Raw genomic sequence first — 26,837 nt, 5'->3', positions numbered from 1 at the left:
AACAATTATTGTTGTAAACCATAATGTATACCAAATACAAATTCCAGCAATTTTTAATGGAGATTTGTCCTAAAATCGCAAAACACCCAAAATGTGGACCGATTTTGTCGATGTGAGGCCATCACCAACGTACAAATGATTTTATTTGGGAGGTGGGGTGGAAGCTGCTGGTTTAATATGGATATTGTCATAGACGAAAAACATTTCTATGTGTTGGTTGCTGGAGGCTATTACATCGTGCAGGAAATACCTTACAGTTGGAGTTGTAATTATTTGAGCTTCTATGCAAAATTAAGGACTTATATATATAGCTGTATTTCTAACCAAACATTTTGGCATCACAATACCTTCCTTCACGCTATATATTAAAAATACCGAAAATGGATAGGTATCACAATGTGGGGGATAGGCGTAACTGGGGGCCCATATATTATATATCATTCTCGAACCTGGCCGTTCTAGTTTTTTACCTCAGTATCCAACGAAGGTAGAATGATCAAAACAGATGGCTAAATCGTCATAGAATTCCATATTTCGAATACAGAATATATACACTACTATGGTGGATAAGCCCAAAACGAGGTAAAAATAAGATAACTATTGTAATATAAAAATGGGTTGTAAGGGGACTACCCCAAAAAGGGTGCGAATATTAATAGTTTTTGGTAGGGAGTTTTGTTACCATATACGACCACAAAATTCTAAATTACAGCGAATTCGGTTGAAAAACGCGCTCAAGAACCCAAAAATACCGCAATTGGGGGTACCCTTATATGGGGGCTATCCGAAAAAAAGGACCTATATTCATAATTTTTCGTGGAGAATTTTGGTATCTATTAAGAACTCAAAATACTAAATTACAGTTAATTCGGTGGAAAAATATGATCAAAACCCCCAATATACTGCAAATTAGAGGGTACCGTTATATGGGGGCTACCAGAAAAAATTGACCTATATTTATAATTTTTTGTGGAGAAATTTGGAACCCAATAAGAACCCATTGTAGCAAATTTCGGCGAATTCGGTTGAAAAACGTGCTCAAGAACCGCAAAGCACCGAAAATTAGGAGGTACCTGCCTGCAGTCAAAAGACAACCCTATACAAAATTTCAGCACCATATCTCGATTCCTTCAGAAGATAGCGTGAAGGGTATAAAAAGAATTGTGTTGGGTATAATCGGGCAATAGTATTTGGGAGAAAGTCAATAGTAAGTTAAGGGCTAATTTTTCACCAAATCCGTCGCGTTATGTGATATCGAAAATACAACCACCACAAGGAAACGTTAACACTAACGTTTGAAGTTGATGTGCGTTGCGCTTCAGAGTTAAATATATTTTAACTCTTTCCGTGCGTTAAAGCGATAACAAAAAACGCTCAACACGAATATACTGCTTAGCCCTTCAATTGAACCTTTCATATGTAGAGGTAACTTATGCAAAGGTAGCAGTGAAAATTTCAATTTTTAATAGCAAAATGATTTGAGCTTCAAATGTTCCCATTAGGAAATTGAAGTAAATTGTAAACCAAATGGGCTACAAACTTATATTGATCAAGATGTAAATTTGGGTATTACAACTTATATTTATAGGTTTTAGAGGCATGGAACTTCAAAATATTAATAAACATACTATCCGCGCATTTCGAAGGATAACATTTTCATTTAAATTTTGAAGGCTGAATGTTGTCAGAAGTAAATTTATGAAAAAATAGATATATGGGATTTCATGAGACTACCTTTTATAATTATGCCATGAATCAAACCAAAAACTAGACTGATATTTTTAACTTTTTGTGGTTTTGTTATTTTAGGAATTTAACATAAACTCTCCAAAATTTGGACCGATATTGATAATTTTTGTTGGGTGGAAAACGTGTCTTATAACCTAAAAAAGGTAATTTAGAGGGTACCGTTATATCGGGGATATCCCTGAACATAGGCCAATATTTGGTCTGTTCCCGTATTGCAAAAATCTAATAGATTTTATTATTTTCTTCGATATCATAAAAGAATTTTCATTATCGTCGTAAAAAGTAGTAGATTCTTGCAGCACTGGAACAGACCCATTGAATCACCTGGAAGAAATATTTGCAACTCAATGAATGGTTGGTAACAGTCTCAGAATCCATAAAATACAGAAATATTAAGATTTTTCACCAAACTACAATTTTACAAATATTTTTGAAAAAAAAAAATATCTAATTTAAGAACATTAAACGGCATTTACATAATAACTTTTAGATTGAGAAAATATTTGGCGTTATCATTATATGAGGGCTATGTCTAATTAATGACCGATATATGTCAATTTCGAACCCAATATTTTAGTTTTGCATCTCAATTCTTTCCTTCAGGAGGTAACATTACATGGAGGAGATGCCTAAATGCCTACCGATATATTTCATTATCGTCAGGGTCGAGTTTTTTATAACGATATCTTTAGGTGGAATGATTACAACAGATGGCTAAATCATTTTAGAATTCCGCACTTTGAAGGGTAAAAACTGACTATGCCGAGTAACGACTATCCCCATTACTGTGGCAGAATACGCCTATGAGGGGACAACCCCAACACAAGGAACACATTTGCTAACTATTTTAATAAGAAAGGGGGTTATGTGGGGACTACCTCTAAAAGGGGGTGAATATTAATATTTTTGGTAGGGAGATTTGTTACCATATACGACTACAAAATACCAATTACAGCGAATTCGGTTAAAAAACGCGTTCAAGAACCTTATATAACCGAAAATTTTCAGTGGAGATATTTAGTACACAATAAGAACGCAATGTACCAAATTTCAGGGAATACAGTTGAAAACGCGTTCAAGAACACCATCTTCGAACTTGACCTGGCCTGCCTGCAGACAAAAGGTCATTCTATGAAAAATTTTGGCTATGTATCCATACTATGGTGGAGGGTATCATTACAGACAATAAGGATCAGCGTAACCGTTGTGCCACCAAAGTATCAATTTTTATACTTTTTTCGGTCTTGCCATCTTGTGCCATCTTTATTTTGATACCAAATGTGCCACTTTTTGAAATTTTGTGCAACTTCTTCCTATATTTTGCCACTTTGTTTTAAAATGCTCGTACACGAAGATATTTACTAAGGAAATATTCATGTGCGCCATTTTTCAATTGGTTTTATTGAAATTGTCTATTAGAATGTTTACATCCTGTGGTACAGGGAAATTTGGGACTTTGAGTTCTTATTGGGTAGCAAATGTCCCCACCTAAAATTAAAAATATAGGTTAATTTTTTCGGGTACCCCCAATCTACACAAAAAATATAAACATAGGTCCACTTTTTCTGATAGCCCCCATATAAGGGTACCCTCAAATTTTCGGTATTTTGAAGTTCTTGAGTGCGTTTTTCCACAGAATTCTCTGAAATTTGTTACTTTGAGTTCTTAATGGGTAGCAAATGTTCCCACCAAAAATTATAAATATAGGTTCATTTTTCCGGATATCCCCCATATAAGGGTACCCCCAATTTTCGTTATTTTGGGGATCTTGAGCGCGTTTTTGAACCGAATTCGCTGAAATTTGGTACATTTGGTTCTTTTTAATTACATTTGGTTATTATTACCAAATATCTACACAAAAAATTATAAACATAGGTCTACTTTTTCTGATAGCGCCCATATAAGGGTACACCCACTTTTCAGTATTTTGGGGATATTGAGCGCGTTTTTCAACCGAATTCGCTGAAATTTGGTACATTGGGTTCTTATTTGGTGTCAAATATCTAAACTAAAAATTATAAACATCGGTCCACTTTTTCTGATAGCCCCCAATTTTCGGTATTTAGGGGTTCTTGAGCGTTTTTTCAACCGAATTCGCTGCTATTTTGTAGTCGTATATGGTAAAAAATCTCCCTACCAAAAATTATTAATATTCACCCCATTTTAGGGGTAGTCCCCATATAACCCCATTTTTATACCCTCCACCATAGTATGGAAATAATCATTTCCGACCCTATAAAGTATATATATTCTTGATCAGCGTAAAATTCTATGACGATATAGCCATGTCCGTCTGTCCGTCTGTCTGTTGTAATCACTCTAGCGTCTAAACGAATGGAGATAGATCGCCAAAATTTTGCATAAAGTCGTCTTTTGTCTGCAGGCAGGTCAAGTTCGAAGATGGGCTATATCGGTCCACGTTTAGCCATAGCTCCCATATAAGGGTACCCCCAATTTTCGGTATTTTGAGGTTCTTGAGCGTGTTTTTCAAACGAATTCGCTGAAATTTGCTACATTGGGTTATTATTGGGTACTAAATCTCCCAACTAAAAATTATAAATATAGGTCCATTTTTTCGGATAGCCCCCATATAAGGATACCCCCCATTTTCGGTATTTTGGGGTTCTTGAGCGCGTTTTTTAACCGAGTACGCTGAAATTTGGTACATTGGGTTCCTATTGGGTACCAAATCTCTCCACAAAAAAATATAAATATAGGTCCATGTTTTCGGATAGCCCCCATATAAGGGTACCCCCAATTTTCGGTATTTTGGGGTTCTTGAGCGGGTATTTCAACCGAATTTGCTGCAATTCGGTATTTTGTAGTCGTATATGGTAACAAATTGCCCTACCAACAATTATTAATATTCGACCCATTTTTGGGGTAGTCCCTATATAACCCCCTTTTTTATATTAAATTAGTTATCTGATTTGTGCCGCGTTTCGAGTTTGGTTCCAAGACCCTGTAGTAATCATTCACCTGCGGAGGATAGCTATAGCGGAGGATCTGCAAGGCTGAGGCTATAATTATCCATTAAAAACTTCTGAAGGTCTGTTAGGATTCATCTGTTGAATATACCCAAAGTAGTGAAGGGTATCATATAGTCGGCCCCGTCCGACTTTACTACTTTCCTTACTGGATTATATTAAAATAGATAACTGATTTGTTCCGGTTTTTGGGGTTACCTCCATATACCCTAATTCCACCATAGTAGGGGGAATATGCTTTACTCGCAATTTTCCGTTTATACCGTACATATGATGATTTAGTCGATTCATCCATCTGTTGTAATCATTCGTCCTTTGTTCGAGAATGACTATATCAGCCCGCTTTTGGGCATAGTCCCTATGTAAAACCAATCGGCTTAAATTTGGGTCTTTGGTGCACTATTTACCTAAAATTGGACGAAACTATACTTTTCGTACCGTTAAAGTTCATATTTCCAAAACCCACGCCTACACACCAACAACAACCTACACTCATAATTTCAACCTCCTAGCTTCACTCACTCACTTATCACTAAGCTCATTTATATATTAAAATTTTATACGGCATTCTCGATTTAATTTATTACGATGTGGGAAAAATGCATTTCACTTCAGTAATTTTCGCTGAGAATCACATCGAACCGTTCCGATTCGCAGTTGAACCATACATATGAGTAGTGTGTAATTAAATATGGCCGTAAATTTGGATTAGGTCTTAATTCGGATTAGGCCTTAATCGGAAGTCAGTGACCCTTAATCCGGGGTCACTGACCTTTAATCCGGATTAAGGCTTAAGCCAGGGTCAATGAACCTTAATCCGGATTAAGCCTTAATACGGGGTCAATGACCCTTAATCCCGGATAAATGATTCTTAATCCGGGATAAATGACTCTTAAGCCGGAGTAAACCTTAATCAGGTGTCAATGGACATTAATCCGGGGCCAATAACCCTTAATCCGGATTAAGCCTTAATCCGGGATAAATGACCCTTAATTCGCTATAAATAACTCTTAATCTGGATTAAACATTAATCCGGTGTCAATGGACATTAATCCGAGCCAATGACATTTAATCCGGATTAAGGGTTCAATGACCCTTAAGCCTTAATCCAAGGTCAATGACCCTTAATCCGGGATAAATGACTCTTAATCCGGATTAAACCTTAATCCGGGGATACTGACCCTTAATCCGGGGTTACTGACCCTTAATACTTATTAAGCCTTAATCAGGGTTCAATGACCCTTAATCCGGATTCGGGGTCAATGACCCTTAATCCGGGATAAATGACTCTTAATCCGGGATAAATGACTCTTAATCCGAATTAACCCTTAATCCGGGGTTACTGACCCTTAATCCATATTAAGTCTTAATCAGGGTTCAATGAACCTTAATCCGGATTAAGCCTTAATCCAGGATAAATGACTCTTAATCCGTGATAAATGACTCTTAATCCGGATTAAAACTTAATCTGGGTTCAATGACCCTTAATCCATATTAAGCCTTAATCAGGGTTCAATGACCCTTAATCCGGAACGAATTTGAACTAAGTTTGGAAGAAATAATAAGATGGGCAAAGTTTGGTCCAAAGAAATATGGGGTCTAGAACCAATATTTCGATGGCGCACATTTTCACCGTTTTAAAGTGCATACTTCCTCATTAGCCATAAGGCTGAGGGTATAATTATCCATTAAAAATTTCTGAAATTTGTATTATGGTTTACATAATCCGTTTTTAAAAATGTCGGTATATGTTTACATTTTGGTGAGTTCCCTATATTTTCATTTCTAGTACCTGTCAGTATATCTATGGTGGAGGGTATCCAAAGTTCGGCCCGGCCGAACTTAACGCTTTTTCACTTGTTTATATTAAAATAGTTAGCTAATTTGTTCCGTGTGTTGAGGTTATCCTCATATAGCTTTATTCCACCATAGAATGGGGGATATTCTGTAGACGAAATTTTCAGTTCATACCCTGCATAGTATGGAATTCTAAAACAGTAGTGTTGGCGGTTTATTTGGGATACCATTTGTATTTTGTTTTTGCAAAATAATCAGGCTGAATCCCAGTTTGTTGTTTTTTATAAAAAACAACTATTTATTAGTGGGGAATGTATGGCATTGTTTGCCGAGGGGCAAGGCAGGGAAGACTATAGTTTCGGATCACGCCACTGATCCTCATCAGTTCCCTTAGTTTTTTGTTGGGATATTCTCCCCAGAAGCTATTGCTTCTATACAAAAAACCTTTCGTACCCAAATGTCTCTTGTAACAAAGCGAAGTACTTAGCTGACCAACGACATAAACTGCATGAGAATTTCGCTGGAGCCTCATTTCGAGGTTAACAAGGCATTTACAAACAATACCACACCTTTCCCACTGTTGTGTGTTGTCACATCGCGACAAATGCACACAACGACTTTGTTGGTGTTGCTAGTGTACAGCAACAAACCAAACAGTTTAACCGTGCCTGCGTCTACAACTTCAGTAGTGTTGGCGGTTTATTTGGGATACCATTTGTATTTTGTTTTTGCAAAATAGTCAGGCTGAATCCCAGTTTGTTGTTTTTATAAAAAACAACTATTTATTAGTGGGGAATGTATGGCATTGTTTGCCGAGGGGTAAGGCAGGGAAGACTATAGTTTCGGATCACGCCACTGATCCTCATCAGTTCCCTTAGTTTTTTGTTGGGATATTCTCCCCAGAAGCTATTGCTTCTATACAAAAAACCTTTCGTACCCAAATGTCTCTTGTAACAAAGCGAAGTACTTAGCTGACCAACGACATAAACTGCATGAGAATTTCGCTGGAGCCTCATTTCGAGGTTAACAAGGCATTTACAAACAATACCACACCTTTCCCACTGTTGTGTGTTGTCACATCGCGACAAATGCACACAACGACTTTGTTGGTGTTGCTAGTGTACAGCAACAAACCAAACAGTTTAACCGTGCCTGCGTCTACAACTTCAGTAGTGTTGGCGGTTTATTTGGGATACCATTTGTATTTTGTTTTTGCAAAATAGTCAGGCTGAATCCCAGTTTGTTGTTTTTATAAAAAACAACTATTTATTAGTGGGGAATGTATGGCATTGTTTGCCAAGGGGTAAGGCAGGGAAGACTATAGCCGATTTAGTCGGTTTAGCCATATGTTGTAATCATTTTTCTATTGGTAGATATCGACATAAAAATTAGAACGTGAGGTTTGAGAATGAACTATATCGACCCGCAGGTCCAGGTCCTATATAAAACATCCTACATATTTAATATTTAGCTAATATTTAATATTTAATGCACGGTATTGGGATTCAAAACTAAATTATTAGGAAAAACTCCTATTGAAATTGCTGAAATTTCTATTTGGTTTACAACAATCGATTGGTAGAATTGTAGTTAAATGTATGTTCCCTATATTTTTATTCAGCAATTTTTCAGTATTTCTATGGTGGAGGGTATCCAAAGTTCGGCCCGGCCGAACTTAACGCTTTTTCACTTGTTCTTCTTCAGGTACTACTTCAACATGGCATAGAATAAAATATTTTAAACAATTATTGTGTTTTATGCTTTTATTACAAATGTTGCATCTTATTAGCATTTAATTCTATAACATACACAGATAGTATATATGGAACATAATATTTTACACAGATATATGAAAATTAATGCAATTATGAATAGAAATAAAATTAAATAGTGAAATTGAGCGTTTGAGTTTATTAAGAGTTGTATTTTTTTACACTATATTTAACAAAAATGTTAATAGAACAAAACTTATTACAACCGTGTTTCTTTTTCGGATGAATGACAGTTAATATTGTGTTTGTGTATATATCATATTTAAAAGTAGGAGAAGAAGTATTCAACTCAAAAACATTGTTTTAGTACCTTTGATATATCTTTTAATTGATATCATTATTATATATTAAAATCGTATCATTTTTATATTTATGCATATATTTATGTATTTTGATTGAGGAATAAATGCATTATGAGTGTGGTTTTATTTATTTAGATGTCTAACATGATAGATAAACAACTATTTGAAAAAATATTGAAATAAATTAAAACTACATAATTATTGTTGAATTAAAATTCAAATAATGTATATTTCGTACATCATAAGTTATATAAACTATAATTGTTTAATTTTATTACTATCAAGTTTCTTAATGTAAACATGGTATAAAAGATGCATGTGTATAAATCACAAATCCGTAAAAGTACGTTTAGATTAACGAAATCCACCCGCCAATGCCAATTCAATAACCGTATCCCATTCCACAAAACGTATATGTTTCCTTTCGTGTATACGCTTTGAAATTGATATTTTGAAATCATGTGGATTTCTCAAATAAAAATGTACATAACAATACTGTTTTCAGTACCTTCCGATAATATTCCGCCTTTATTGGCCATACACCATTTGAGGAAAATTAGTTTTTATAGTAAAGTTACTGAATTTAATTGTTGCAATAAATTCCATTTTTTGTGACAGTTTTGTTACTACTTTTGATTCTTATTACACTAATGAGATCAGTGGAAAGCTTTATTGTGGAATTTATGTTTTCAATAATTCATTCTTTATAAAAAAAATTCATGTTTTAATTCTATTTTATGCATTTTATAAGTGTGGAAGGCTAATTAAGGAGGGGACATCATTCCTTCATTAGCCTAACACTTAACTTTTAATACCAACCATTTCGATTAAACAGAATAATAGTTTTTTTTTAATATTCATTAAATATTTTATTTTTATTATTTAAAAAACAAAAATATCTTAGTACACAGTATTTAGACGGTTAATTATCATGTTCTGATTTTAGGAATATTTTTATTCAATTCTTAATAAGATAATTCCAAAATATGTCAAATGATAAATACGGTTTAGCGAAGCTAAGTTCAGCCTTGTCCAGGATTTTTTCCTTCACTTGCAAGTTTTTATTAGATAAATTTTGAATCAGCTGTGTCCGTATTCTGGTAATTTATTTAATAAGCGAACAAATCATAGTTTTTTCTTTCGTTTTCCAGTAAACATTACTGATGAGAGCGTTTTCTCTGCCAAGTAAAAATATTGCGAAGAGTAAATTAACAACTACCAGTAAAAAACAGCTTATCTACAAAATATACGTTTCCCATTAAAGATCTGTTGAATGCAATTGTAATAAATATGATAACAACAATTTAGTCCTGAAATGTTTTGCACATTACCAGGAAACAACTGATCAAAAACCAGCAGATGCCATTAGGTTAGTTCTTTTACTCAGTAATTTGTAGAAATTATTAAAAAATGATGTTCGTTTACCCAAAATTCCAGTAAAAGAGAATGCATTGAGAGAGCAGAATTGATGGTTGTGTTACTGAGTATTTGCAAATTCTTACAAGGAAAATTTAAGAATTTTCTTGTACAATCAGCTGATATTTAGTCAGCTGTTTTGTAAACAAACTTGTTCTCAAGCAAATTGATTGTTTTGTGAATTTTATTTTGCATCATTAAACATTAAAATGGTTGAAGAAAACGCAAGTATTTATAAACAACATACATTTTTTGGTTGTTATAATTTTTTTCTAATATAAAATCCTACTTTTCTCTTTGCGCCAAATAGTTTGTTGTTTTAATCAGCTGTGTCGATACAATCTTGTTACTGGATGTTATTCGTTTACTTTTTGCAATTCTGTCTCATGAGAACGAGAAATTTGTATTTACTCTTGCAAATTCTTACTGAGTAAATATTTACTGGGAAAGTAAATGAGCGAAACTATTTCTGGTAGGAATTCGCAATTTCCCGGTAACACAACTGTAAAATCTGTTCTATCTATTCGTACTCTGATGGGACAGATTGCCATTTTTTTAACATTGACACTTAGGCTACGTTTAGATTACTAAATTCACTCAATCTTAAATGTCAATTCCATTGCGTATACGTCACCTTAATCCTGTTCACAAATCCAGTGGATTATATTTGACGTATAAGCAATGGAGTTAACATTTGAGATCGAGTGAATTTCGTAAATCTAAACGTACCTTCAGTATTAAAGGTAATCAGAACGATTTGACGCATGACGACCATGTGCTGTGTTCTTTACAGTGACTTCAAGTTTCCAAAAAAGGAATTAACGCGTGAACATTTTTCATCACAATCGGCTAAGATAAATCTGATGTACCACCCTTTAACACTGTGAAAAACTGCTGACGAATCATAAAGTAAACAGTCGAGCTCTTCGAATGCAAATGGCAATCAATACGGTTTAACCTACTTTATGAAGATTTATTTGATAATAAGGTCATCCAGCAAGCGAAAATCAGCTGCAAAATATATTAATAAGGTCACCCAGCTAGGGAAAGTCAGTTGTTTTTCTCAAGTCTGATGTCAAAATGTTGGCTATTGTTTACGTTTTTATAATGGGAGTCAATTCACAATAATGGAGTTTGACAACAAACTTAAGAGGCAGCTGATATCCAGCTGGTCTCCCTGGATAACCTATTTATAGGGCTTGATCAGCTGTTTTTGGGCTTTGTGTACGTTAAGATCTATTAATAAAGTCACCCAGCTAGCGGAAGTCAGCTGTTTCTACTCAAGCTTAATGTCAAAAATTAGAAATTTGTTTACGTTTTCATAATGAAAGTCAATTCACAATAATGAGGTTTGACAGCAAACTTGAGAGGCAACTGATATCCAGCTCATGGTGCAATAATAAGGTCATGTATCAAAACAAAAAGCTTTGTTTTTGTCTCGACCATCTGTCAAATGTTTTCATATAATATTTCACATGGTTGACAACATTGTACATCGAATTCAAGTGGAAAATACGCACTTTGACGATTAACTGAGACATCAGCTGCGCTAAATGGACTACATATTTATTGTGCCATGACCCATATGGTCTCCCTGGAGGACCTTATTGATAGGCCATGGTTTACGTTTTCATAATGGAATTCAATTCACAATAATGGCTATTGACAGCAAACTTGAGTAGCAGCGAATATGCAGCTGATCTCTCTGGATGACCTTATTTATAGGCCTTGAGCTAGAATGTCAAGTGATGCTTAATATGTCCCAAAAACGAAATATGTAAAAGATCGTAACGACGCTTTTTTAGAACGGCTTATGGACGAATCATTCACACTGTGGACCTTAGCTATATTGAAATTTAATTTATCATTTTCATTTAAATTTTCAAAGACATATTTTGGATTTTCTTACAACGAATATATAATTTATGCATTTATATTAATTAGTTCTAATGCTAATGCTTAAAATTATAGTGTATTTTTGGTTGTAGTTGTTGTTGCCTTTTGTTTTTTTTAATACTTTAAATTTGAGTATAATATTGCTATATGTCTGTATGTATATCAGAGTTTGAAGCGTGTTAAAAATTAGAACTATTTTGTTTTAATTCCATTGTTTTTTTAGTTTTGAGTTGATTTTTAAGATGGAAACAGTTTTGGAGATGAAAAAACGAACGATGTGTTTTTTTGTGAGTATTCGCACTTAGTTTATATAAGTTATCTATATATGTAAGAGTATTTTTTCTTAGGGTTTCTTTTAATGTTGTTGCCGTAGTTTTTGTTTTTTGTTAAAATATTGCTATTTGATTAGAATTTTTATTTTGTCTTTGGTGTCATCGTCTTATTGTTTTAGTATCCGGTTGTGGCTGGTATGCGTTTTGTTGCTGTTCTTGTTGTTGCAAAAATTCGTATTTCGTTGTAACTTCCAACTGTGCGTTTCCTCCTTTAAAAATTCCTGTTTTTCAATTCTTTTTTGTTCTTCTTTGCGTGTGTTTCTGCCTTCAGGAAACACAATTCCAAACTTTGACAAATAACATTTATGCCAAGTTCCAATTCCTTCTCTGTGATCTCCTTTAGATATTTTGCCCATTATAGGTTGAGGCATCACTAATACGTCGACTTGTTGTCGTTTTACGATTTAATGTTGCAGCTGTACTCAGATTAGTCGGACGTTGCAGTGAGTTGTTGGCTGAGGCCTGATGATGAGAAGTGTTGCTGTAATTACGTGGATTCGATGGGTAGTAGTTGAGCGGAGCCATATTTGGATTATCAATGCGAGTGGGTGAAGAGACTCGTGGCCGTGGTGATACTCTTTGCATTGAATTCAAAACTTCTTGGGGTTCTTGGTAGCCCGAATCCATATCGTCATGATAGGAATCCATTAAAGGTGTGGGGTCCTCATAGTCGTAATCAATGAAGCCATTGTTGTCGAAGGACTGGAAGGGAAATGAAGATAACAGATTAGTTAATTTTTCAAGACATATGATTATAACAAGTAAAAAAATAGTTAAGCTCCACCACGTGGTGTGCATTCAAAATTCCTTATATCTGTCGAGACGATTATACGTTGTTCATGCTCCGAAAATATTTTGGTCAAAATTATTCAACTTACCGAAAATTAAACAGGACATTTCTATGGGGATTATTGTAAAACATTTACACATATATTGAATAATTCCTGGATAGTAGGTTTTTATTTACCAGGAATCCGATGTGCCATATTATAGCCATTTCGATTAATTCATAATAATACCCAAAATGGAATGGGATCTTTGCATGGGATTGATAAAGCTCCCAGTTTTGATATATAGGAATTTTTCCACCAAATTGTGTTTTACCTCCCAATATCTCGGGAAAATGCGGCTAAAACCTTAAACATGATGATAATGGGACGCTATGTTTAATGGGCTATGCCAAAACATTATCATCAAGAAGCCTTCGGCACCGCTTTAGGGCAGCATTACTAAGTAATACCCTCAGCCTTATGGCTAATGAAGCTACATACACTTTGCTACGGCAAACATGTGCCTAATCAAAATATCTGTTTCAGACAATTTGGAGTCGATTTACAAATGTCCATCCATCTGTCTGGTTGGTGCGTACGATAACTATCGAACGGGGATAACCGATTTCATTGAAACTTTGCACATCGTAATATCCCATCCAAATTTTATTTAATTTAGAAGATGGGTAATATCGGTTAACTCCTTCTGGCACCCACAAAATGGTAAAAATTCATGAAAATAATTTTAAAATTCCATGCGAACATAATACGATCCAAAACTTTGGTACCCCCATAAATAAAACTAATGACATCAATTTTGAAATTCGGAGGAGAATAGTGTTGGCCAACAGATGCTACTCTATGTAAGCAATTTAGTCCGATCCAATACCTTGGTACCGCCATAAATAAAACTAATGACACCAGATTTGAAATTCTGAGAAGAATAGTGTTGGGCAACAGATGTTCGCAGACCAAACTCACAGTCTCCAAGATGCTGATACTGGTGTATGGACCTGAAGCATGGGTATTTGGGCAAGCAGATGGGCGTAGACGGTGAATATCGCATATCAGGCGAAAGGAATGTTAGATTTGAACCAAACTTTACACAACTAGTATCTTTAACAAGCCTAGATAAATTCCGAAGATGGTCGTCGGCTTTCTCCCCCTAATACTAATTCCAGAAGGGTCAATTAGTCAGTTCGGCTGAAAAGTTCAGGCTACCATTGCATGGGGGCTACCCGGTAATTTGGGTCAGTAACGATGGCTGGTACTCTAAACCTTACCAATGAGAACCCAAAATTAAAGTCGATTAGTCTTCAAAACGTTTCCAATAGCTTAAAAATGCCGAAAATAGAGGGGGATGACAGTTATGTGGGGGCTACCCTAACGGTCATCCCCCTCTATTTTCGGCATTTCGAAGCTATTGGGAACGTTTTTAAAACTAATCCACTTTAATTTTGGGTTCTCACTTAATTTTGGACCCATATTTACATGTTTTAGTGTAAATACCAAACTACACATGATTAGGATGACAAACGTACCTATATGGTTCGAATTGCCGAATATTTGGGGTACCGTCCACATGCCATTTTAAATACAAAACAAATAAAGGTACCGAGTACCGATTTTCTCGAAAGCAAGATAGGATGGGATATAAGGTGGGCCGAAACAGACATTTGATTGGAATTTTACCGCCTTGAGAAGAACTCAGTCTCCAAGAATAATCATCAAACAGGAGATATACAATGGCAATCTCATGGAACTAGGCAGAAGGATTAGAGTTATTGTCAGTTTGTGCCAAGCATACATCAGCCACGGACTCGATTGAGAACATTGGCTCAGGCCTATAAAATGTAAAACGAAAGTTTAACTTGTTTTCTAACATTGAGAATGTCAAGGAAATTTGTTAGCTAAATTTCTTTTTGAGAAGTCGATAACAACTTCAATGGCACAATTCCAAAATTTTATATTAAATATAATGTAAAAAGTAGTGTTTGGCGGGTTATTTGGGATACCATTTGTATTTTGTTTTTGCAAAATAGTCAGGCTTAATCCCAGTTTGTTGTTTTTATAAAAAAAAAACAACTATTTATTAGTGGGGAATGTATGGCATTGTCCGCCGAGGGGTAAGGCAGGGAAGACTATAGTTTCGGATCTCGCCACTGATCCTCATCAGTTCCCTTAGTTTTTTGTTAGGATATTCTCCCCAGAAGCTATTAATAGCTTCTTTACAAAAACCTTTCAAACCCAAATGTCTCTTGTGACAATTCGAAGTTCTTACGTTACCAGCGATACGACCCCACTAATAAATAGTTGTTTTTTTTTATAAAAACAACAAACTGGGATTCAGCCTGACTATTTTGCAAAAACAAAATATAATGTAAAAATTTATAATAAATTATTCCACGCAATTCTCTCAAATGTTGACATATCCTTGTATTTCGTTTCCACATTGAATTATTCAAATAAATTATACTCCATTACATACATACATACCTTAATAGGTGTCCGCTTGACATAATCACGATATGGTTGATTTGGCGTTTTACTACGATAATCTACCACCTCATAATGGCCATTCGATTCGGGAACTGTACTGGCCGGATAATCGGTGATGAAGTGTCGAGTGCCATGCGGTGTTAGAGTGGCCCACAACAGACGGCTGTCGCTGGCCATTTGACTTTGTAGCGTGTCACGTGTATTCACCGAGGTACAGGGGTATAAAATACCACCGGCCATGAAGGGATTTGATTTCGAAGGTTCACCCAAGGCAGACATGGTGCCCTGTTTAATGTTGCTATCGTGATACGACAAATTGCAGCTAGAGAAAAGCGTGCTGTAATTTGATACGAAATAGAAGAAATTAAAATATTAAATTATTCCAAAAAAAAAAAAGAAAAACATTCATCTGTACAAACTTACTCTCTACACTTGAGCAATATAACAGCCAACAGTCCACCCAATATGAGAACACCAACACACGACGAAATCAAAACAAATAGCCATGTATTCTCCAGCCCTGTATTCGTGCCAGTTAGTTCAACAAACTCCATGCCACTTTCGCGTGGATGCGGATTTGGATCGCACATCAGAGTGGCAAAGCATGGATGCGAATCATTGTTGGGCGATAGCAAAGCTGCAGTTTTCGGTAGCAGAAAAGAGGGTAAAGGGGGTGGCGGCATCGACAGTATTGAGTCAGGGGGTGGTGGTGCACTGAACGCGCAATTACCAACACAATTACCCAGCATTGTGGCTGCCTGCAAAGGACAAGAAACAACAAATAATGAAAAATAATTCACAGTAATTTTAGTGGAATTAATGAATGGTGGGCATGCATTTAATTGATGGTTAGTTCGTCATTTATCAATAGGCATAAGCTCTTTATAAGATTATGGTACATATTAAACAAGAATCAGTTTCGAATCTGTTTGGAGGTACCAAAGAGAGTGGAATGGAGAGTGGTTTGGTAAAATATTTCAATTTGCAAACTTTGGATCAAACCGAACATTCAAATCGCCTGATATTGGATTAACAAATGTGAAAAATGTTTACACTTGTGGGTGCTACGAGATTGTGTAGATACACGTGTCCCATCTTCGGACGAAATATAAATGCGGTAAAAATATAATATTGTGCAAAGTGTCGATGAAAGGGGATATTCCGTTCGCTTCATATGAGATGTACAAGTTTTCAAAATATTGACTTCTTGTGGAATAGGAGGAGTGAGATAAGTCCCAACTTTCATCATTATACAGTCATGGTTATAATATTAAGTAGTGTAAAGTTTAGTTCAAATCGGATATCATAAAATAATAATAAAAATTATTTTCAGTAAATTTTTGATCATTTTGTGTAGAGGTACCAGAAGAATTGAACCTATATTCTCATCACTGAATTTGATTTAAGTTTGGAAAAAAGTTTGTAAAAATTACTCTCTTCGAGATTCATCGTGCGAACCTTCCAGACACCTTCGGATATGGTCCAAAGAAACATAGGTCTAAATCCAATATTTCGATTAGGCACATATTTGGGGTATCAAACTGTATATAGCCATATGACTGATGATATAAAAAATTATATCATATGAACACCCACCAAAACGTTGAAAAATTTTTGGTATAGAGAGAATCCAATATACCGAATTTGCCATCCAATAATAATTAAAAATATTAATTAAAAACCAATTCTCTAGGAAAATAAGTCCAAAATCCACAAAATACTGAAAATTGGGGTGCTGTCATATAAGGGCTATGTTTAAATGTTCAATTCGACCCATTAGGACATGGATGGCTTCAGAGGGAATGAAGTCTGTTTTCATTAAAAAGGCTTGCTGACAAAATCTCGAAGACAAATCAGTCAAAATTTAAAGATCTTAACAGATCTTCTCTATACACAGTTGAGCTTCTCTATGCAGAATTGCAGTCGTCTCTCACCAATAATTAGCCAAGTAATTGCTGTTGTTACAGTGCTTCCTAGATAGCAGAATTTATCGACCTACACCTTGTAGCTGCTACACCTTGTAGCTAGATGTTTTCTGGCCTTAGTTTTTTAACATTAATTTCAGACCCAACATTGCTAGTCAGTCTCTTAAGATCTTTTGACTGATTTGTCTTCGAGACAAACGAGTCTAAAATGGACAAAGTCTATGTAAAATTGATTCTGCTATACGTCAATGAAATCTGGCTTGTGTATGACACCATCACGCAGAAGCTATAGATCTCAGGAATATATGCAGGACCAGGAATCCCTACAAAAGCAGACATTTGCAACAGGAAAAATTGGTTATTATTATTATTAAAAGTATTGATGTATTATTAAATTTTATACCGTATAAAATTTTTCAATCTATCTGCTGCGAAAATATAAAGCATTAAATCATTCTTCCTAGAATAATTCGCAATTTCAAGAATTTTCATATGTTTTATCATGCTTTCGGAGTAGGCCAATATTGGTCTACATTCGTAGTTAGCCCCCATATACTTTATTTCCTATTATTGCTTTTGGGAGCATTGCTGAATACTGTGATTGATTGAATAATTGGCAACACATATATTTTAGACTTAGAAGTTTCTGGAATAAAATACGAAAGTATAAAAGAAAATGTAACATAGAAATCATTACCAATTTGTAGAGTATCGCCCGTCAGTTATAAAGAAAATCTCAGTCTGTAAAATATCGTCAGCTCAGTTGTTAAGTGTCGTCATAAGGGTAAAGTTTGCGTGCTGTAAATAAAGTTTGACAACCCTGTGTTTTAATTCAGTGGAAATCGCTGAACATTAACAAATAAATTACAACAAGCATTGATATTGATCAGTACTTTCTTATTTGAAACACTTAAACCTAATGAAAACCAGGATATAAAATTACAGACAATTTGGTTGAAAAGCGTGCCAAAACTCTTCAAAATATCGAAAGTCGATTTTTGCTTGGACAAAAATGAGCAAACTCGACAGTACAAAAAAGTATCCGCGATTTTTCAAATTATAAGTAGGTTTTATCATCTATATCAGTAGTGACAGTTCAACGCGGAGGGAGGCAGACGAAAACATCAGTTCGTACTAATCAACAAATTATCAAAGCAGTAAAAAATATCCATTTAAGAGTTCAATGGAATTGGCTTGTCTTTGCATATAACCTCAAGAACAGAGAGTGGACGAGATATGGTAGCAGGTATACATGCCCAAAAAATATAAAGAAAGCTTTTTTCCTGTTTATAGAGTTCGATATATTTACGAGAAATATGATGTAATGTATCGGATTGTTTACTGAAATTTGTTTAAAACGCTACAGTTTCCTTCGGTGAAGAAAAAAATTCCGCTTGTTTGGGCGTTTCAGCTTGACAATAACATCAAATCTACACCGAAACATGTCGAAGATTGGTTGGGGGAGTCAATAATAATAGTTATACTGTCCATTACTAGCAAAATTCATATATTTATAAGAAATCAAATAAGAAGTTGCTTTAGTTTTGACCAAGCAAAAATTGGATCAAATTACTTTTCTATCGAACTTTTTTTTTCAAAATAAATTTTGCGTATATATTTTTTGTTTTTATACCCTCCACCATAGTAGGGAGGATATATTAATTTTGTTTTTCCGTCTGTAACGCATCGAAATAATCACTTCTGATCCTATAAAGTATATATATTCCGTCACTCTAGCGTCTAAACGAATTGAGATATATCTCCAAAATTTTGCATAGAATCGTTTTTTTTCTGGTTGCCCCCATATAACGGTACCTCCTAATTTCAGTATTTCGGGTGTTTTGATCGTATTTTCCCGCCTAATTAGCTGTAATTTAGTATTTTGAGTTCTTAATAGGTACCAAATCTCTCCACAAAAAAAAAAAAAAAAAAAAACAGTGAGCAGAGCAGTATAGTCGGACGGTGCCGATCATACGATACCCTACACAACTACCACGGAACTCAAATTTTCTGCGGATGTTAATTCCGAGCCTAGGCAATATTTCGTGATCTTGCCCGATTAGGGATAAACAGCACCTCTTCCTCACACTGACATATTTTCCTAATATTACGAGTATTCAGTACAGCCATTGTCCAGATTCCCTTTACCGAGGGTTGTGTTGTGATGTTCGACTTTCATTTGTGGTCTATAGATCGACTCGAAAATAACACAAAAAATTAAGTTTTCGGTCCACTTCATTCCAAAATTATAATCTGATCAACACCGAAAATTGTAGGCGTTGTCATTGACCATAACTGGAACCTCATGGAACATTTCAAAGTGATAATGGGTTACTAAATAATATACGAATACGGAGATATCTGTAAATATTTAGGTGTAACTCCCACGTCCGAGAGCATACAACAAAATAATTGGTATTAATTTAAAGGTCAACCACTCCTCTTGGATATAATATCAACTTCTCGGGTCTATGTCCATCAGGGGTAAATACATACGCTATAGAATACAAATTTTGTATTCTATAACACAACAGTCAGGATCCATTTGACTAAAATATTGACCGATTTTTATAAAAACAGGCATGCCTATTCTTTGGCCAGAACCCATCCTACATGCAAAATTTCGTGAAGATTGGTCCATAACTGTGGCCTGTATCGTGTTTACAATTTATAATGGACAGACGGACGGACGGACACACATGTCTAGATCGACTCAGCTAGTCGAGATATGACGATCGGTATACTAAAATGTGGGTCTAGAACCAATATTTCGCGGCGATACAAACTTTCTCTCTACCGAAAAATATTAATATTCGCCCCCATACAACCCCTTTTTTATACCCTCCACCATAGTATGGAGGGTATATTAATTTTGTTTTTCCGTTTGTAACTCATCGAAATAATCATTTCTTTATCAGCGTAAAATTCTATGACGATGTAGCCATGTTCGTCTGTCTGTCTGTTGTAATCACTCTAGCGTCTAAACGAATTGAGATAAATCGATAAAAGAGTCGTCTTTTGTCTGCAGGCAGGTTAAGTTCGAAGGTGGGCTTTATCGGTCCACCTTTAGGCATAGCTCCCATATAAGGGTACCCCTCAATTTTCGGAATTTTGGGGTTCTTGAACGCGTTTTCCAACCGAATTCGCTGAAATTTGGTAAATTGAACACCAAATATCTCCACTAAAAATTATAAATATAAGTCCAGTTTTTGCAAGGTTTTGACCGGATTTTTACATCGAATGGGCTGTAATTTTGTATTTTGAGTTCTTAATAGGTACCAAATCTCTCCACAAAAAATTATATATACGTCCATTTTTTCGGGAAGCCTCCATATAAGGGCATCCCATAATTTAGGTATTGTGGGGATCTCGAGCGCGGTTTTCAACCGAATTCGTTGTAATTTGGTACTTTGTAGTCGTATATGGTAACAAATCTCCCTATCAAAAATTATTAATATTCGCCCCTTTTTATATTAACAACAAATCAGATATCTATGATTTGTTCCGCGTTTTGAGTTTGGTTCTAAGACTCTGATGTAATCATTTCACGTGCGGAGGATATCGAGATAAAAAAGTAGAACGTAATGTTCGATAATAAACTATAGCCCGCATTTACAAATAGCCCCTGTGTGGAGGTTCCAGAAGGAGTGGATCGATATTCCCCATCTTCGAATTTGAACAAAGATTGGAAGAAATAATAAGATGGTCAATGTTTGGATGAAATCTAAATTTTTTGAAACTGAATTGGTCCAAAGAAACATGGTTATAGAACCAATATTTATCCATTAAAAATTTCACAAAATTCTCACAAAGGCTGCAATTTTGAAAATATAGAAAGTTGGCAAAGAATAGTTGGATTACACAGGTGTGGTTGAATTTGTCGTATTATCCCTATGACTGCGAAATCCGGATATTTTGAAGTAATTCTGTACATATTGCCTATAATACCATAGACAGACGACAGCCTTAATTTGCATTAAAAATTTCTTAATTTTAATTAATATTTACTCCTGACAGACGAGAGTTGAAATTTGCCTTCATTTTTTATTTTTATTTTCATAAATATATATAAATTTGAAATTGTCTAATTCAGTTTGATTTTGTGCATTAACAACATATAAAAATGAGGATAATGTACAAGTTAATTTGAAGTAAGGCTGTTAATGCAAATTAAGGCTGTCGTCTGTCTAGGCTATAATATTGTAAATGTAATCCTTTCTGTTGGATTGATCGATTTTAGTTATTGATATCCAGTGAGATATTTTGGCCATCTTGCAACATTTTGCCAAGAAATTCATTTTAAAATATATAGACATTGTTCTGCTGTAAATGTTTTTTAAACATATGGATTTTCTTTTGGATTTCCACTATTGCAATGATTATAGTCTTCTTAACACCCTTTTTGTTATTTAAAATTTCTAAATAGGATCACTTTTTCTACTGATTACTAGTCCGTCTGAAGTTTTGAATTTTCATAGTTTTCTCCACATCAATTTATTATTTAGTATTTAATTTATATTAATATTTATTAACTGAATATCCATCATGTAAGGGCATCACTTCATTTTACCTCCAATATAAGGTAATATCATCCACTAAACGAAATAATTCCACTTAAAGTTATTTCAAATAATTGGTTAATATTTTTTCACACTAATTCCCCATTGTTTACACAGACAGTCGACAGTATGTTTGTATACATACAGGATTTTTACCTGACACGAAGGGTGTGAGTAATTGGCTTTTTCGGAACAGAAAAGGACGAAGAAGCAGCAGCACAAAAAAGAAATCAATTTTTCCACAAATTCTATACATTTGATGTAGACACAAGTCGTCTGTATGTCTGCTAGTAATTATTGAATGTTCTTTTCCATTAGGATACAAAATCCGCTTTACTCATTCATGGAAGGTGCAATTTTCAAAGACGTAGAAGAAACTTACCAATTATGCTTATAAATGAATTATTTATAAACAATTCCTCGTTCCAAGTAATACTTTTTTCGTTTATTTTTATATATATTTTTTAATTGATTTTTTTCCTAATGGAATTTTGTTGGTTTGTTTTGGGCAAATAATACGATTTTGTGGCTAACCTATTCGAATTGTGGTTGAATTGGAACTAAAAATTACGTAGAAAGGATATTTGAAGGAAAGTCTGTATAGTTCGTAGATAAAGTTTTCCAAAATACTCTCTTTCTCGCACATAAACATGTAGAAATGTGGAGAAGTATATTTTGTAATGAGAGAGAGAGACAGAGGAAAAGGGAGATATAGAGAGTGTTAAAGTTTGTGAGAGATTTGTTAGGGAAAATATATTGATTTTATATGGCAATAATTCATGTGAAATATTTAAAGTTTAATCTTTAATTTAATTAATATAAATATTTATATTTTTGTTCTATTTAAAGGTAAATTATCATATTATTAATTTATAACACATTCGTAATGCGCATGCCAATTCTTAAATACACTAACATTCTCAATGGGAGGATAATTACGTTATCCCCCATATCAGGGATGGAAATGTAGTATTAGTGTTATCAATATTTTTTGAAAAGGTATTGTGAATTTTTGCTGAACTAAAATCATTTCAACAAAGACGGAATGGGTAATCCCTTGACGACATTCATTTCGAAAAACATGTATTCAAATTAAGAAAATATTTTCAAAATTGTTTCAATTTGTATGAGAGATAGCAGAGTGGATAAACTTATGTAGTCGATATGTGTTCTAAATGTATTAAGTGTACCAAATTTGAACATAGCTTCTTAGAGCAATTTTTCTTTCATACAACCTACATTGTGGAATCTTCGTAAGTTAAGGAGGTGATTTCGAACGCTAAAGCGTCGGACAACATTTGAGAGATTCCATAGCAACCAGGGTTCGAATCCCAGTCGGGCTTAAGCTGATTTTTTTAGTTTTATGTCTTTTTATAGGGAATGATCATTCATATAATGTTTTTATTTATAATGTTTTGTCAAATTGGATTGAATATAGCTCTTATATTTGTTTTCGTCATCATCAAGTACTCAACGTATGTTAAGTTTTGTGTGAAATCGGTTTAGATTTTGATATAGTCTAGTCACATTTTTTGTAAATTGTATAATAAACTTTCATTTTTCTGTTAATCTCATCCAGAATCTGAATTAGTCTTCAAATTTGGAAATGCAGTTAATGGAACTGACTGCCACCGCACATCACCTGGAGAAAGTAAGGTAAGCTTCCAGAGGTAATTGAATAAATGCAACGTGGTGTGCAGACCTGTACCGCATGCTGGGAAAAAATTTTGTGACAAATCTGAATTGATACGACTGTACCATTCTGAATTAGGGGTAAGTAGTCCGATCTTTGCTTCTGACCAAAAATTAGATTTTTAAAATTTTGCCATTACTAAAAAGTAGACTTTACGATTTTGTCAAACCTGTTCAAAATCGATTTTCATCTTTTATCGACCGATGCAAAATCCGTCAACAGATAAAATTATGTTCTAGAATGTGTAATTTTGGGGCAATTTGAACTTTGGGATAATAAACCAAGTATTTATAAAGAAAGACGATCTTGAAAAGTCAAATTTGTCGACATGTTTTTTTAAAAAATCAAATGAATATTCACAAACAAATTGAGAATCTGTAGAAGTCTCTGTTCCTTGTAAGGTGTGTGCCGTTTTGAGAAATCAACTCACTCTGGGGAATTCTTTGTTTCACTCTATCGGGTTTTAGCGCCCTCACATATAATTTATTATCCAACGATTCAACATTGACCGGAGAGAAGTGGTCTCGATGTTCTCAAATCGTATGACATGATTGCTGGTATCGTTTCTTTTGAAAGTTCAAGCGATACGGTTCTTTGGCACGGCCAGGATTAGTATTCGAATTAGGAAGGCCGACATTTCAACTAAAAGTATTTTGAATGTCATATTCATGGTGGAGGATATAAAATGTTCGGCCCAGCGACATTTTTACTTGTTCATAATTTTAAGACCTGTGTGAAAATTTAGTAAGTGAATCTGTCGTTAACGAAAAGTGGGGAGTTTAGTTGCCGAAGTGATCGTCAACGACAGTATCGCTTACCCTGTCGAACAAGTTGTCTTGCATGAATACTGCGCACTTGTGTGAAAATTTCGTCAACGATCTCACAGTGTTGTCTAAAAAAGTGTCTTCAAGGAATTGTCATTGTCTTACACGATTCGTTAATGTTGTCTGCAAGACACCTTCTACTGGAATGTTATAAAGGGAAAAAACAAGAATTTAGAATTTATAAAATAAAATAATAAAAAAAAATAAAAAAACCACCCATTTCCCGTTTTTTTGATCTTCATCAATTTTTAATCGTATTCCCAATTTCATTAATCAATCTTATGAACGGAGTTCTTTCGATTTTTCATTGAATTACTGTTGAATTTAATTTCCCATCCCTGAAACACACACATACACTTCCCACTAATTCTCTCCTGTCTTATTTCGCTCTCACTCTCTCTCTCTCTCTCTCGTCTTATTTCTTTCTACAATGGTTAACCCATTTTTGGGGGTTGTGGGTGGGTGTGAGCGCACCGCACACGCACAAATACATATACCCATGCATGCCAGTGGTGTTGCAAACGAATTTAACGGTACATGCGGCAACTTCTTTTCTTCCAACTCTCTCAATCCCCCAAAAAGCGTCCTTATCAAACGAAATCACCTTCATTGCGTATCAATTTGGATTTTCAAGCTGATTTATCCTTTTGTCATTTCATTACATCTGTGTGCGAATGTAAACACGAGTATAAAGTAAAGAGAGGGAATGACAGGGATACTGTGTATATATCTAGACTAGAGAGAGATTACAACGGCGTAAATTGCTTGTGTCCCCACCCTACATTAATTTCGGTTTATGTTTACATTTCTTCGCAAGCGATAGCTGAGTGGATTGTAATGCATAAACACGTTTGTGTGTGCGTGTGCATGTGTCCTTTTTTTCATAGTATTCAGTGGTTGTTGCTGTTATTTTAGCCTTTGCAACATTGCCATTATTTTTACTTTTAAATCCTTAGAATATTTGTTTTTCTTACGATATCTTTGTCTTCGTCGGTTACTGTTGCTGCCGCTGCTATCGTTTTGTTATTGTTTGAACATATTTTCTCTGTGTTTGTCTGTGTCAACATTGATGTCCTTTCGATTGCATATTGCCATCAATGATGATGGGGGTGGTATTGTTCGTGGTGGGGTGGTGGCTGATTTATCGAGACATTCTTTACTCTACGTTTGTTTGTTTGCTGTATTGCAATGGGTGTGAGCCTTTCACGCCATTTGTTCATATTTATTGATTCGCATATCGAATATAAAAATAGAACCATTCTACTTATACGAAAAGGTGGACAAGTGAGAGAGTGAGCAGTGTAAAGGGTATTCGTAAGGATGGCTAATAAAATATCCTCTTATATTTTAATGGGGACTTTTATTTCACCTTTATTGCAACTTGACATCAATTTGAACAGCAGGAAGGATATGATTTTTAAATAAGATGTATTTACGGAAAAAATACATGTTGAATAAGGATAAAACCTTATGTATGGCAACGTGATAACGCACATGGTTCTACCAGGTGATATATTTAAAATGTAATTTTTAGGTATGTACATTCATTGAAGTAAATTACTTATTTACTTTTAATACGATATATGTAAAATATTCTGATCTAATATTCGACATTAACAAGTGAAAAAAGTTAAATGTTCGGCCGGGCCGAAAGTTGAGTACCCTCCACCATACATATACTGGTACTTGAAATGAAAATATAGAATATAGGAATATGTCAAAAACTGGACCTATATCGACAGTTTTACAAACCGGATTATGTAAAAAATTATGTACAGCAAATAAAAATTTCAACGGGTTTTAATTGGTATTTTTCTTCAAATTTGAAAACCCCAAAACGTGGACCGATATTAATTACGCATGGTAGAGTGGAACATGTGTATAAAATGCTCAAACTGCTTAGACTATGCCTAAGTGGGGACCACTATTGATTACATAGCTAGAAATTAGCGAATATTTTGAGTTATCATTATATGAGGGGCTATGCATAATGACCGAAATAGCTCAATTTCGAAACCAATATTTTAGTTTTGTATCTCAATTCTTTCCTTCAGAAGGTATCATTAAGCAAATCTTCAAATAAGCGTATCGTTGTATTATCGCGGTAAAATGGCACAATTCAAAATTGATTTCTTATTATACCCCACACAACTACACCTTTTTCAAATGTTATTCAAAACATTTCAATTGCAATTTGAGAATTTAATTTGTAATTCGAAAATTCAATTTGCAATTCATAACATTTCAGTTGTAATTCGAGTATTTAATCTGCAATTCACAACAATTCATTTGTAATATTGAACTTTTTATATGTAA

General features: G+C 34.6%; 1 protein-coding gene across 1 annotated transcript; it reads right to left on the bottom strand.

The window, feature by feature from the left end:
* Positions 1 to 12,590: 12,590 nt before the first annotated feature.
* LOC133321029 (uncharacterized) lies at positions 12,591 to 22,498 on the bottom strand. The gene is made up of 4 exons (XM_061530132.1): positions 22,387 to 22,498; positions 15,944 to 16,278; positions 15,518 to 15,857; positions 12,591 to 12,953 (listed from the first exon to the last, which is right to left on the bottom strand). Exons 2-4 carry the CDS (start codon positions 16,267 to 16,269, stop codon positions 12,591 to 12,593), a joined length of 1,029 nt encoding a protein of 342 aa, XP_061386116.1. The 5' UTR covers positions 16,270 to 16,278; positions 22,387 to 22,498.
* Between the last annotated feature and the right edge of the window lie 4,339 nt (positions 22,499 to 26,837).

This window comes from Musca vetustissima, unplaced genomic scaffold (genome assembly GCF_032173495.1).
Source record: "Musca vetustissima isolate MV318-11 ecotype Yass unplaced genomic scaffold, APGP_CSIRO_Mvet_v1 utg3598, whole genome shotgun sequence".
In the NCBI taxonomy this organism is placed as follows: Eukaryota; Metazoa; Arthropoda; class Insecta; order Diptera; family Muscidae; genus Musca; species Musca vetustissima.
Note: the sequence above shows the minus strand (reverse complement) of the source record. Positions and strands in the feature narration are given on the sequence as shown.

What these genes read in the sequence shown, in the direction of transcription:
- LOC133321029 (XM_061530132.1), bottom strand. Translation starts at nt 16,269, where the DNA reads ATGCTGGGTAATTGTGTTGGTAATTGCGCGTTCAGTGCACCACCACCC. An exon ending in ATATTGCTCAAGTGTAGAGA is followed by an intron (nt 15,858 to 15,943) that starts GTAAGTTTGTAC and finishes ATCAAATTACAG; the next exon opens with CACGCTTTTCTCTAGCTGCA. An exon ending in TCAAGCGGACACCTATTAAG is followed by an intron (nt 12,954 to 15,517) that starts GTATGTATGTAT and finishes TTTCCCTTCCAG; the next exon opens with TCCTTCGACAACAATGGCTT.